At 35.3% G+C, this 15,186-nt stretch overlaps 1 protein-coding gene across 2 annotated transcripts; it reads left to right on the forward strand.

The window, feature by feature from the left end:
• Positions 1 to 12: 12 nt before the first annotated feature.
• Positions 13 to 15,060, forward strand: LOC135691807 (adhesion G protein-coupled receptor D1). 2 transcript variants are annotated; one of them, XM_065209785.2, is made up of 15 exons: positions 13 to 1,422; positions 2,929 to 2,997; positions 5,689 to 5,928; positions 7,024 to 7,079; positions 7,792 to 7,883; positions 8,261 to 8,381; positions 9,064 to 9,223; positions 9,890 to 9,959; positions 10,652 to 10,709; positions 11,962 to 12,053; positions 12,675 to 12,798; positions 13,002 to 13,043; positions 13,557 to 13,661; positions 14,036 to 14,063; positions 14,923 to 15,060. In XM_065209785.2, exons 2-15 carry the CDS (start codon positions 2,961 to 2,963, stop codon positions 14,964 to 14,966), a joined length of 1,269 nt encoding a protein of 422 aa, XP_065065857.2. In that variant the 5' UTR covers positions 13 to 1,422; positions 2,929 to 2,960; the 3' UTR covers positions 14,967 to 15,060. The 2 variants fall into 2 exon arrangements, 1 of the variants encoding a protein (XP_065065857.2); XR_010516787.2 differs by having other exon boundaries at positions 13,557 to 14,063; positions 14,923 to 15,043.
• Positions 15,061 to 15,186: the final 126 nt, after the last annotated feature.

The following is a 15,186-nucleotide window of genomic DNA, read 5'->3' on the forward strand; positions in this document are numbered from 1 at the left end:
ATGCAAAATTTTAGCTTATTATGAATTTTATTTTATCAATTTTTTTCTGACACAAAGACAAATTCATTGACTCATCACAAAAATTTTCAACTTCAAAATTTTTTCCGAAATATTATTTGTGCGAAATATTGTCTTGCGAAATTGGTCACTCTGTAAGCTTATGCAGAAGTTCTTTATCAACAAGATCAAATATCTGAAGTAAAAAGCCTTAAATCCATTGCAAACAGTGATGACTTACATTATTTTACATTTGAAACATTCTTGTCACATGAAATGATAAGAAAGCTTTCTTAAAAACACTTCTGATGTACCCTTCTAAATTTTTAGCTTTCTTTCAGTAATTATCAATCGTTTATACTCTGCAGAGTGTCAGACGAAAAGTACTGAAATATGCTATAATTCTGATATTTTGTGCCATCTTTAAGGCTCTTCTTCTTCCTTACAAAAAAGGGTGATGCCGGCTTTCAGAGCGATGCGTATTTGGTCACATTTACATTGTACCAAAACATGCCATACCAAAACAATGGGTGATTTTCATATAATCTAGAAACTGGGGTTGTTTTTTCTCCAAATTGCACAGTGTCTCGTACCTGATTGCTCTAGCGAAATGCAAACAGCACTCCTATCTGTTATGAAAATCGCGGTGCTGCAATAATTAGCTTGTTTAGAGTACACGAGACCTAAGATAAATGGTTTTCTGTATCTATAAGTATCCATTGTTGGTACTCAGGGTCGAGAGGTTTCCTTGGGACTTAAAGATGGGACCCATGATGGCGTCTTCATTAACACTGTGATTTATGGTGTTGTTGTTTTTGTAAGGAACTTCTTTTCACTTATTAGTGACCCTCAGATCGGGGCCTGTGGAACATGCCCCTGTCCCCTGCCCCAAGCTTCCCTATAATAATATGTTTGAATTTCAATTTATAAAACCATTCTTGTATATTATTTGGGGGTAGTAGGCCTATTTAATGCCGTGAAAATGTAAATCTATAGCTTGGCTGCAAGAAAAGTGCCAATGAACATCACTGCTCAGTGCATACAAATGTCGGATCGCAAAAGTTTACAACTGCTTCGTCTGTATCTTTTCATTATGCAAGCCACGCCAAACATTAGCATTAGAAACTGTGGAATGTTCGTTGAAACGGTATCCATTGTTGACGCAGCTTTTCGTCAACCCAAACAATACGTTCAATTAATTTCACTAGACATTTCAGTTCTGTTCATAAGCCACCAGTATTTGTGTTTTCCTGATTTTCATTCAACCAAAGAAAGGTACATGGGTCTGGCGGTGTTGTAGAAGGCACGTGATAATCTGCGCATCGCAAAGCTGATTTCAATAACATACTTCTTTTACACCAGTGACAAACAAGGTAGAAGCTAACCTAGAGGGATCAGAATTGCGATAAAGAATCGTCGATAAAGGTAATAAGCTGCGTTGTATTTGCTTTTTTATGATGTAACAAACTGGTAACAAATGCTGCATCTTCTGTAGTTTTGTCATAAATTGCCAAAAATCCTTAGCTGAAGTAGGAATTTTAAAAGGTTTTGTTGTTTTGCTTTATTTTTCGGAAAAGGATTACTGTAGGCGATCATCACAAGAAGGCTAAGCTTAGTAGTGATAAATATTAAATGTTTCTAGTTATCAAAAGTAGATTTTATGTATGTCGTTATATCGGAAACATTTTGCACTTGTTTAACGACGCTTAGCTAAAAGCTGAAACATACGATTAGTTACCAGTGTTTTCCAGAGAAGCATCCATTTTCACCCTTTATCTCTGCAACCTTGCTCAGCAAAACAACGAAGACATCCTTAGATTAGCTATAGCTTTAATTTACAATGCAATAAGGATATTTCTAAACGGAAGAAAAGAGCTTCATAGGTTAAAACACACCTTCGCGTGAACAACATGAGTCAAATAAATAAAGAATATACACCCTCCCTCTCTTTGATTGTGCATCTTGTTTAAGAATATTTTTCAGGCTTGTAAATATGAGGCATTTTATAATAGATAACAGGTATATCCAAGCAATTTTGGATTTCGACCAGTCTTCGTATTGGTCAGGGTACAAACCACCTAGATCTCTTTATTGTTTAGTTTTAAACAGTGTTGTATATCAGATTTAAATTGAATCATGCACAATTATACAAGGCACTTTGGTTCCTTTCTCCCCCAAATGCAAGGAAAATACCCCTTGGATTAAGATCCTTTGACCCTGCACTGCCCATATGAACGAAGTAAGAACAAATAGCATACCGACTCTAGAGATAGCAGGTTCTCTTTTGCGGGGATTTGGTGTAGGGCCATTTGATTTGATTTTTCAAGCCTATCCCGACATTCCTGGATAAAAGCTTATTTTCGACCTGGAATAAGCTTTCATACAGTTTCGCATCATAAATTCATTTCCGTATTTCTTTGCTATTTATTCTTCCGTGCTTAATTGTAAAGGGTTTGGAATAAGCAGAGGATGGAGAGTGTATTTTTCATAATTTTTTTCAAATTGAAAGGGGGAATCAAAATAAAATGACCCGGTGGGAAGATTTATTGGATAGCAGAATATGGGGATGGCAGCCCAAGAGTGATCGCTTACTATTTTGTAGTTGATATTAAAGTTTTTGTGTGTATCAGCTTACCATTGCATTTTGTTCTCGGTTGATTGTCTATTTTTTAAGTTCGAGTCATTAATATGGGAGGGTGATAATATAATAGGGGGAGGTATTTTCATATTCTTGGGAGTCATTATAAAATACTATTGAAGGTAAGAAATTTCAAAATATACAATTTGACCCCCCCCCCCACCCCTTTTTACAAAAAAGCACATAAGAATACTTTATTTTAGACCAATGACGTATGCGTCCTTTTTTAAAATCCGATAATCCTTTGCAGCTGTATTCAATGAACGCAGAAAACTTTTTCTTCTATTTGACAGCTCAGTTTGGAAAACATTTGCTTTTATCAGCTATGAAAACATTACCTGCGGCAATTCTGTCAATTATTGGTGAGTGGTTTGGAAATTTAATTTGCAATTGTTTAGAATGTTGAGTAATTGTTATATTGTATTTACATGTTGTCAGGGTAAACACATTATTTCAGTTTGGATATGGAAGAGTGAGTGGTAGAACAAGTAACGAAGGAATTTCTAGAGGGCTGTTTAGAAACATTAGAAGAAGCAAGAAGGATCGTTTTTTGGAAAAACAAAAAGTTCTTATTTCTTCTGGAGGGGGGACGACCCCATGCATTAAAAAAATGTTACGCTTTTAAGAGATCTCGTCAAGTGCTCCCTTTTGGCTAAAGATGGCCCTTATTGCTTTAATTGGTCTTCTTTGTCTAACGTGTACTGTTTTGGGGCAACAGCAGTACACCCTTTTATTTTAAAAAAACTTGACTCCAATTTCAGACTGGCATTTCTTATTTCTTCGCAAAAATCCAGCCTAGCGTGTTTTTATTTTCTTTCTAATTTTTTGATGCAATTTCCTGAGCATACTAGTTTTCGGACATAACATGTGCTTGATAAAGTAATTAATGTTTTTTTCTTTATCGCTTTCTGTTTTTCTGTTAATATTCTTTCATTTTTAAATTTTTGCTATTTTTCTATTTCTTGAGTTTAGTTGAATTTCAGCCTGCTATGTTTCCTATATTGTTCTTATCTTTTGGCAATTCTCGGCCTGTTTTTTTTAAAAATGCGTGTAGTTTGTTTTTACACCCGTTGTTTGGATGTACCACACCTCTATTATCCCGCTGCCGTTCCGTCTCGATAGGTTTCTAATTAGAGTAGCCAATTTACTTGCAGGTTCCTTCATTCTTTTCTGGCAAATATAGGTAGCAAATTTATTTTACAAATACGATTTCGCAATGAAATTGCGAAATAAACTCTTTTTGTATTTAGATGTGGATTCACATCCAACTGTCAGGGATAATCGATGAATAAAAATGAATTAACAAGATAACCGGCTGTAGTCAGAAGACGAAAATCTAAATCATATAGGATCGGCCTCTTCTCCTCCCATGCAAATCGGATTCAGAAATAATACATATCCAGAAACAGATTCAGAATCCTATTCAAATCAGTTTCAGATTGAGGTTTGATAGCCTCATGAAGATTCGTTAAAGAGCTAACCTTCACAAAACTGAATCATTTAAAGGCAATCTGTCACGACGTTGATTGGTTATAAGAACAAGGAGATTTCTATTGTTTCCATTCCCCCTTTAATTTATCGCATTGTAAAAAATATGGCGGAGCGCTGGAATCGTGTTTAGGCTATTGTTCCAGCTATTGTTCTCGTTAACCAATCCACAACGAGACAGATTGCCTTTAAATCACCCCAAAAAGCAGGGCTACCCCGTTGGTCACACCACTGAAAGTATACGATGCTTCGTGGAGCATTTGAGTCCCGTTAACTTTAACTTCACGTCATCATTTAACCACCTCACCTTTAAGCATTATAAATAGTGAAAATTTGAAACATTTCTTAACATTTCTAGGCCAGCACTGAAAATTCCCTTGCTTGCTAGTCCTACTACTGAGATTTTTAAAATGTTTGTTACAAAGAAAAAAATTTTGTTGTGCGATTTTCTTAATTTTTGTTGCTGCCAAAGGCCTAAACGTTGAATGATTGCAAGCATCTAGTGTTTCTAAAATATTGCTTTCATCCATTTTTAATTTAGCTTCAATTTCAGGGATTGCATAAAACAAAAAAATCTTTCAAAGTTAATAATCGTTTAATCATTTAAAGACGTTAGCATTCTTTGTTTGACAATTAACCAAAGCTAGGCTTGCCGGTAAGCACCAAAATGAGGCAGGCGATTTCTCCTCCCCAGTTAAAACTAGCAGTCGCAACAATACTTTGCCACCTTGCCGACTAATGCTTGAATGCGCAGCAAACTTCTAAAGATTTTGCAAGCTAAATTGATGTTGCCGGTATATGTAGATAGATGCAAAGGTACACTTGATTGTGTATATATTAAATAGGAAGTTGTTTTATAAAGGTTTAGTCAATATTGACGTGATTTCTAGTTGCTTTTATTGAATGAAGGTCAATACTTATTCATCCCCGTTAAATGCTAGGAGTGATATTTTAAAACGCAGGAACAGTTCCTTTTCAAGCACTTGAATCAAGTAAACAAAGAAGATCAAACCTAGCTCGATACAATTTGGAGAAATTTAGGGGTTTGCTATGGTTTTCAAACTCGTGCAAACAAAATTAAGTTTTATTGAACATGGTTGAAAACCTTGAGGATTCATTCTATTTGTTTCTCTCGCGAGAATAATATAACATTGATTTATTTTTCTAACGTTGTTAGAACAGGTATGCAAACATCTTAAAGGAGATCATAGGGTGTTTATGGTGTATCATGCGATGTCGATTTGTTCGAAGAAGACTAATTTCAATCTCAGCAATGCACATATATCATTTTCAGTGGAACTTTCAAAGTGTTTATCGTTTCTATAATATCCATTATCACTGAACTTTGTATACCAAACAACACCAACTAGCAGCGGCAAATTTAGATTTTTTTCTTTCTTTGTTACTCTTCCGTATCCCATTAATCGAGTAGAAATGCTTCATTAATCGAAAAGAAGTGAGGAAATCTTAAATTTATCTCTTTTACTCATACCAAAGTCGTTGCAAAATCAAATGTAAACAATAAAGACTCGTCTGCTCAGTTAATACTTTCTCTTTTATTTCAGTTCTTCTGACATTTATCAATAATGAAAAAACGGCAGGGCAATCAAATATTGTCAGCACAGTTTCACTCTCCGATGTTAACATTTCAAGCATTTACAGTCTTGATTATTCACCCTTCAATGTCGCCATGACTACGAATATCCAGCACTCATCGTCAACATCAGAATTTGCCACAGTCTTCCAAAGCATTAGACCGACCCGCTCTTCTAAAGAGAATGCTTCGAGTCACTATTCAGTAACAGGTAAAGTACAATTACTACCAAAGGAACCGGACGCCAGTTTATAAGGGTGAATTCAGTTATCCTCTCTCTTCCTTGAAATGATGTTGAATGACTAGAAAGGTTAATAAGGAGATATTATCGTCTGATTTGTATTATATATCATTGTTCTGGGAAGCAGGGTTTGTGAAGTAAAGAAAGCCACTGGCACCTCAAACAGTCGGCTGTAGACCGGTTTCGCCCCATGTCAGGGCTCATCAGTACAGCTAGACTGAATGAGGACCTAAAGCCGACCTAGGGCCAGCAATTAGGCTGTCAGTGGCAATGCATGTGGGAGGTAGTGTAAAGAGGAAAATAAGTACGCATGAGTCTAGGTTTGGACTTCTTAATCTTTTTAGTCATTCGATCTAAGCTTTTGGGTATCTCAAGTAACTTTTGCAAGAATTGCCGCTCGTTTCCTGACATCTATAAATACGCATGAGATTCATTCAATGCTGCTCCATCTAGGTTACTAACAGCTTTAAGTTTGCCAGCCAAACTTCTTTAGAGCAAACAGTTTCTTCATTGTTTTGAACGCTGGTTCTTTTCCTTTACGAAAGTTGAAATAGCTCAGCTTCTGTAAAGATCTGTGAAATTTGCTGCGGTGCTTCTAGACGTCTTCCAGACAGACAAAGAATTTGCATCTTAACATTACACATTTGCCCACATATTTTCCATCTTTGATTTATTGCGTCAGCTTTTTGTTTTAATAAGAGTGTTTTACTTTCGGCAAGCAGTGTTTTCTGTTGGCTGTATGCTTGATATGACAACTAAACTTAAAAAAAACTTCTTCGTTTGATAGTTCAATGACCACTGCTATACAGCAAAATATTTTTAAAACTGTGTGACCAAATTTGCTGTCGTTGTAGAGAGATTTTCTTAGTTTGCTTGTTTCTACTACGAAGTTTCATATGCATAAGAAGATGCAGACAAAAGTATCTATTCGGTGACTACCGTTGGAAGGTTGCTTTTTTGTTAGTGTTGGTTTCACTGTAATATAATTTTGATATGCAAAATCCTTATTTGATGGTATTCAAACTATTTTGGTTGCAAGATGTAGCTATTTCATTTTTGTTTCAGTGACAACAACTGCAAGTAATACTTCATCGGAAGACGTCAGCAATTCACTTTACTTGGTACATTCAATTTTTCTGCTATGAAGTTTTGTAACATTCTTTTAACGGCTCTTCTCCTGCACACATTACAAAGTTCTAAGTTTTCCTTTTTGTCACATTTTGTCACCAGTCGTCGCCCTGGGACACTGAATTAACATGAAGCAATTTGACAGTGCAGTAAGAATAATCAAAACTTTAACATAGAATCTAGAATTGGAATAGAGCAGTTGAATATTGATAAAAATTGCCTAATCATCGCATTAAAGGTTGAGCTTACCCAGCTTAGAAATACACTGTTACACACACCAAAGCGTAGACTCAGTAATAAAGAAAAAACGCACCTTGGTGCCTACAGGTATCACGACTGCAGAGCAGAGCATTTATATTTTGGAGTACCCAGCAATAAAAGTTGGTGGGTAATGGTTCCCAGGAGTTCTAAGAACAACAATTTAAGGGACACAGTCTTATAATATGAGCTTAAGAACTAGCAACCAGCCCCCTCCCCCATCTACGCCATAAATTCTATTTACAGTGAGTATCAGTCATTTTTATCATCAGAACTTCGTATGTAAACCTTGATGTTACTCATCAATGTCTCTAATCATCTAATGAAGAGTTATGCTCGAAACATCAAAATTATACTTAACTTTCAAATTTACAATGTCGTCATTTGATCATATTTATACTTGATTGTTGCTAAACGGAATCCACCAACCACTTGCTATATTCACAGGTATATCAAAAGTTTAGCAGAATAGACAGCTATGTCCGCGTGGTAGACCTCTGTTTTGCAGTGTTGAGCTACCTTGTTCTGGTATTGCTCAGGTAGGCGTTGTTCATTTTTATTATATCAAAATCGTATTATTCCAAGCAAAATCTGCTATATCTACAACCTTGATTGTCAAATTTACAACAGAATTAGCCAAGATCGCACCTGTTGGTGGATGTGTTTAGGATTTCCTTTAGCTTTCAAGTAACCATAAGCAATTGAATACAACGGTGTGCTACTCGTTTCAAGGCTTGAGACCCTCTCAAGTAAATTATTATCATGAAGATAAATATAATTGATATGGATAATTGATAAATAAAATCATAATTCGCATAAATTAGCATATTTATACAGTTTGCAACACTACCTGAAAGTTTATCGTAACATTCATCTCTATTTAATATTTCCTTCCTAACATCGATATTCTTTTTAGGCTTCCCAAATCTTCCAAGTTTTTCATTCACAAAAATCTTGTCGCAGCCATTGGTATAAATGATCTGATCACTGGTGTAATCAGCAACGAAAATATCATCAAATATTTCAGTAAAAATCAGGTAATTGACTTCTTGACTATAATTGTCTTCTGTGTTCTGCTTAATTAGGATTCTACTTTAAAGCTCTGTTCACATTATACCAAATTCATTTTGAATTGCGTCACTTTAATACCAAATAGGGGAGTCAAACTTCGTTTGTAGGGAATCAATCCACTGCTTTGAATGTGGAAAAGAACGTATTGGGTCACTTTTAGGCTCACGAGAACTCATCCGATACTTTCTCGCTCCGGAACATCATTCTCCCTGAATCAACTTTCTTTTAAACGCTGCAATATTCGTTCAGTGGGTGTAACAATATTTCCACTCTAAACATTCTAAAAACAGTTGATATGACTTTGCACTACAAAATTTCAAATATAAAAAAGGGTGTTTCATCCGTTACTCTACAGCCTTTAAAACGCTAGATAATGTTGACCAAAGAGGTATATCCAAAATCCTTTGTACTTTTGCAGCCTGACTTGGAGATAATATCCAAAAGTTTCCAAATAACTAGAACAGACTCTTTGAACATACAGTGGACCTTAACTCGACCCTTCACCCTACTTACCCTTCAATCTTCACCCTTCACTCGTCACCCTTCACTCTTCACCTTTCACCCATCACCTTTCACCCATCACCCATCAAGCAGAAAAATTAGTGACTTTTAGGATATTAGTGCTAAAGCCCATGTTCCTTATTTTAGCACACCTGCGCAATGTTGCTGGTTCTTTACTACTATTGGCAGCTTGCTTTATTCAGCTGGATGGCTGTTGAAGCTTTTAACATTTGCTTGATGCTGTCCGAAGTGTTTGACACCAGGTCCAAGCTGTATAAACACCTTTGCTATCTCGCATTTGGATACGGTAAGGCAACAACACTGATACCCAATTTAATCCCTGTCTAAACTCATGGAACACTTAGGTCTTCAAGCGCAAATTCAGCCGTCCCCTGCTCCCCCTCGGAGCAATGTTGATTTTCTATCAACAATTTTCTGTGAAGAAAGAGGCAGAAGAAATGAACAATTTAAAATTACTATGCAAATTGCTTCGTGTATCAATTACTGGGGCTTCAATTTCTCACATTCATAGCCTTCCACAGTTAACTTAGGTAGACAGAATTCTCGCTAATAGCATATGGTCTACTACCTGTTTGCTATACTATTACTATTCCTATGTGTACAAATGTACGACATTTTTTACCTCAATTGGTCGAGTTCCTCTTGCGCTCTTGTTGCATTGGTGCTTTTTAGTAGATTAATAAAATGAAAATTTTGACAACAACTTGCTACAGTTTGGCTACAGTTTTTCCAAATGATATTTTGAAAAGCTGGCATAATTATAATTCCGTGAGCTTGATTTAGTCCAAATATATCTGTTTGTTTTATGTCTGCTCTCTTGTTTTAAAGCCTGTCCCCCTCAGGTATGGTTCTTGCTCGAGTTTGCCCCCCTCCCCCATAGCAGACACCTACAGCTACGTGGTTGTTATAATCTTGAAGAACTTTTTATAGAAATTTGTTTTCATACCTCTAGGCAGTCCGGCCTTGATTGTCATTTTTGTTGTCTCTTTTGTTTGGAAAAAAGAGTTTACTAACATGAGCAAGTAAGTTTGTAGGTAGACTGTTCTTCTTTGACTTGAAAATGCGGCTAGGTGAATCATAATGTAGTAATCTAAATTATGCAGATATGAATCTAGTTGCAATGCATTTGATAACAATTTAACTAGTAATGACAACTAGACTTAAAAGCTCAGGCTGGGAGCTCTAAGTATGCTAGGAATAGCCTGCTAATAAGGAGATATGATGTCAGTTATTCATGTTGGTATTCAATTCCTATGCATTGCAGCCCCCCCCCCCCCCCCCCCCTCAAAACAAATATGTTATCTTTACTTGAAGCAGTGTTATATTATGAAACATTAAAACTGAGGTAGTATGGTGAGCACGTTTATTCGAATCCGTAGGATTAATTTGCACATGCATGGGCCATGGATACTTTTCTGTTAAATACAGAAGTGTTATCATTTCAATTGATCGAAAATTAGGCATCAGCATTAAATATAAATAGATTGAAGCATCTACTGTAATGAGGTTTTGTAATGTATTTCTATTTTGGTTATAAATCAAATCAAAATTTGCTTTAATTAGCAATATGTAAGCTTAGGCTGTTGATCCTTGCTTTGATCGCAGTTTCAGGAAACAATGTATTGCAAATTAAAAAACACAACATTGAAATTTATTTACAAATGAATGAAGAAATACCACGACTGCCGTAGTCTTACTAATTGTTTTTTTTCAGCTGTGTATCCTTCATCGACCCATGGACTTTCCGAGGACCTGCGGCCGCTTATATTAGCGTAAGTCTATCACAATTTGCAAACCGTTTCTAATTCTAAACAAATAGCATAGTTTTCAATAGTTTGATAAATCCATGCTCTCGAATTCACTACAGTACACCAGCTCAATGTTACATATCTCCTTTAGAGAATACTTAAGACTTCTTTGAAATAAATCGCTGGATATTGGTTTTATGACGACAGAAGGTTAAACATTTTACCATAATTGATTTATTAGACGCTTGGGCGATATTTAAAATGTTTGGCTTTTAGTAGGGGCTACTATTGGAGAGGAGAATTTGCTAGAGAAGGGTATTTGAAGAACTATTGTTTGCAAGAAAAATAATTTCTTTTAAATCAATCCACGCAAAATCTAAAATTTCTTATTAAACGACATAAAACACGAAATTGCTCTTTTTGCAATTTTTCTAATAACATCCCCGGAAATTTATTGAAGGATGGGCATTTATTAACAAAAAAATTGTTTATGGTGGTGGCATTAATTGGAGAGGAGTGTTAAGCAATGATTAGCAACTTGGAGTGAAGTGTTGACCTGGAACGATTTTTGTGGTCAAGTCCCTTCTTGGCTATTAAACTAAAATTCTATGCACAAAAAGTATCAAAAAATTGTATTTAAATTCTGCGATGAGCTCAAAGGAGTCGTACAACGAAGTTTGGAGTAGTGACTAAAGCGAGCCCATATGTTGAACTGGTGTATTTCCATAGAAAAAGAAGGGGATCAATAAGTTATATGTGTATCTTACACTTATAGTGGAAAATACTGGACAATAATGGACTCTTTTTCGTTGACAGTTTAGTTGACAGGTGATATACACAGTAGGGCTCTTGATACATCTATTTCTCTGAAAGTCACAGTAATGGTTGCAATGAAAAGCCCGAAACTACTATTTTTACTCAAACATGCAAGCCAATTTCACAATGGCTACTCGTTTAAGCTTCACTCAATAAAGACTCACTACTTCTTTAGTGTAATACCGCTTTAAACAATTCTAGGTATGACTGAATTCTTTTCATAAAATGTTTTTACCTATTTAGAAATCTTATGAAGTCCATAGAAAGATATTTCCAAGCAATTAAGATTGTTGTTGGGATGATGACGTAGCATGCCACTGCGTCAGCCTCTTGCTGATAATCTGCAATACGCCTGCGCTTTGCAGAAACGAGATTAAGGACTGGAATAAACTAAGCTCTCTTTCATTAAACTGCTTACCTATTGCGTCTTTGAACATTGTTTCCTTTTATATTTCTGTAGGTCAATATCTTGGGGTTTATATACATCCTTGGGTTTTCATTCCGGCACATCATAACTTCGAATAAATATAAAGGAGGGTTTCGAAAATTCATGTTAGTTGATGCAAGTATAACTATAATTTTATTCGAAAAATTTTATGGCGGTACAAAGTTTTGAAAGTTGCTTCGTAAAAAGCAAACATTATACAACATACTTATCATATACTATTTACAACATACAAATATGTACTTACAAATACTTTGATTTTGTTTCTGCTTGGATCTTCTATGAAATTCAATATCAAACAAGCAGTTTTATATTGGACAAAGCTACCATTCTGGCTCGAAATAGCGAGATTGACCAATTAGACGCAACAGCACACTACCCCCAGAACACTTCAATATCTGCTGCTTTGACAAGTTTTTGGAAAATTCAATTTCATTCAAAACTTTCAATAAAAATTTGTTTTCTCCTTTTGACGATTCGCCGAAATAAAACGGGAAACTTCAAGCATAGGACACCATTTTTGTCTCAAAGTTTCTTTCCAGCGGTCACAGCCTTGCCCTAGTAACCTCCAAGCAACGGACATGTCTCTGTAACAGACAGCCACAGTATTTATCACAAATTCCACTCTACACGAAGGTTACCTGCTCATGACATGACAATAAAATGATTGAACATTCAATGTAATATAACAGTTATAAAGAAATTCTTAACCTATTCTGTTTTTCTAGCGGAACAATCCGGTCTTTTCTGGTTTTATATCCGATTCTTGGAATTAGTCAAGTGTCCGGCTTTTTCCTTCAAAATAACATCGTAGTCTTTGGGTGGCTGTACATTGTGACAACTGGATTTTTGGTAAGAAATTCTCTCCTACTCGATTCTTATTTGACATAGGATTTTACAGCCATAATTATAATTTACACATTTATAAACAAATCATTTAATTACAACAAAGCTATTTTTATGCAATTTATTTGCAATTAGTTTTTTAAAACGTGGTAGAAATGTGTTGCTGGGATTCTTAGATTTATAATAGAATAACCCCTCATCTTTTTCAGGCAGTTCTCTTTTTCATTTTTCACGAGCTGCTAGATGCCCAAGTAAGAAAATACTCGTCTGTTTTATTCTATAGTAGCATAACTTTTTCTTGTGTAAACTTAGAGTGTTATTTATTTAAACCTTTTATGGCAATCTGGCATCATATCTGAAAAGCTGCACTGAGAAACTGAAGCTCGTTTTAACGAGCAGGCGTTCACATGACAGATAAAATTACCACTGGAGTCCAAGAGAGAAAGCAAACCCCTTTTGTCTACACAAAAGCGGCTTTTTCGTTTGTATGTAGATCGATTCGGCACTGATTGGACAACTACACCGGTCTTATGATTGCGTTTTTCTGATTGGCCTATTTCGTTCGATCCACAACTGGGTATATATTTTTCATCGTGTTCTTTTGGACCCTTATTCTGACGTTTTATGCTCTGAGGAGTGTCAGACGAAAAAGCTTTTATGTTATTAAATGTTTCCTTTTTTCAAAGCCATTTTCAAGTTCTGTACCGCCAAAAAACTGTTTTTACAATTCATTTACATTTCTCATTATTTTCTTTTCCAACAAGGTGATGGGAGCTTTGAAGTTGAAATTTTGTGGAAATGATAGAAGTCAATCAAACAGAAGCTCAAATTCAAGAATGACGATGGTCTATAACAGGAGTTTAAAAAAGGCAAAACGCTTTTTGTTTCTCTCTAATTGTATTTTTAACCCTGAAAGCATTAGCGATATTTTTGTAATTGTAACGGATCCTTCACAATTGAGAAATTGAAAAGTATGCATTTATGTACGTGGATGTCTTTACTCGCACAAGCAAAAATAAAGGCCTTGGCTTCAGGGACTCTGTTAATGTTGACGATAAAAAATTGTAGTCGATTTAAAAAAGACATTCTACCACCAAACAGAGAAAAAGTGAGGTTTTAGATACTTGTGAGTTTATGTTAATAAATGTTTCTTAATGTCAAAAATAACGATTGTTATAATTAACATGGATAAGGATATTTCCTGCGAACAAGAATTGTTTAATGCCATCTTTGTTTGTTTCAGATTTCTGCTGCAGAGGTAGATGGAAAAGGTACATATTATACTGTTTTTTTAAAAGAAAAATTTTATAAGAACATGAATCTCATAATTGGTCAAAAGTTAAGAACAGATTTTGAAAGAGCTGAGGCTGAGGTGTTGTAAGGCCTAATTTTGAGCAAGGTTGTGGAGTTTTTGGCTATTTTGAGATGCTTCGTCGACAATTTTTTTTAACTTGTTAGGAAAAAGAATGGTGCACTCATTTTGTTGATAAAAAAGGCCTGACAATCTCCTTGACAATGAAAGCTAGTGATTTCATTGCTTACGCCCTTATAATTCAAGAACAAATTAAGAAAAATCCAGTCACAAAGCTTTGGCAAAGTTAAGAAAAAGCAGCCTGAAGCTCAATTAATTACTTCTTATAAAAAGAGTGTAGCTGTCCAAAGAATTCGTAGCACAAATGTATAATTATTGTAAGTCCTAAAGCAAATTTATTAAAGGCTAATGTGTCTACGCAATTCTGTTGTCCTTCAAAAAACATCTATTCACTTTTGCATGGATAAAGAATTATCTCTAGGTATAAAGACACTTTAAAACACACTAGTTACTTGGACACACCAGTTTTCGAAAAGGTTTGCATAGCCTAATACTCTACCCAGTACCTTACTCTAGCACATACATGTTTGTTGCGAAATCTAACTGATAAGTAAAAATTTGAAACGAATGCCGTTTCTCGTGATGAAACAATGCGCTCCTTAGTTATAGAGCCCAGCAACACAAATATATAAAGTGTTCCCATAGTGCTTGATATTTCAAACTTCGTGAAATGAAAGAATGTGGTATAAATTGATGTTTTTGTTTTATTCAGGTAGAAAATTTTCCTGAAATTGATTCTAATATCTCTTTTCGTACAGATGTGATTGAAAATAAAGGCGTCAATATGAGTTCAAAGCTTTGAGTCTGAAAAGTTGGACAAGAGAAAAGCAACTCTACACAAGTCAAGTAAATCGACACATTTCAAGTTTTTAATTTAGTTTTTAGCATACCCAGAGTGCCTAGCACTTGCTTATTTTGATAATTAAGTGTTTATAAAATATCATCCAACATGTTTTCTGTTCCTATTTCAAGGACTAGGGAAACTGCAAAATACTTTGATTTTGAGAAGTTCACTGGCGTTC

This window comes from Rhopilema esculentum, chromosome 13, assembly GCF_057945365.1.
Source record: "Rhopilema esculentum isolate cy_ngs chromosome 13, ASM5794536v1, whole genome shotgun sequence".
Classification (NCBI taxonomy): domain Eukaryota; kingdom Metazoa; phylum Cnidaria; class Scyphozoa; order Rhizostomeae; family Rhizostomatidae; genus Rhopilema; species Rhopilema esculentum.

Bases quoted from the DNA above. Each gene is read 5' to 3' on its own strand.
- LOC135691807 (XM_065209785.2), top strand. From the start codon at position 2,961: ATGAAAACATTACCTGCGGCAATTCTGTCAATTATTG. The intron at 5,929-7,023 runs GTAAAGTACAAT...TTTTTGTTTCAG, and splicing joins GAGTCACTATTCAGTAACAG to TGACAACAACTGCAAGTAAT. The intron at 8,382-9,063 runs GTAATTGACTTC...TCCTTATTTTAG, and splicing joins AATATTTCAGTAAAAATCAG to CACACCTGCGCAATGTTGCT.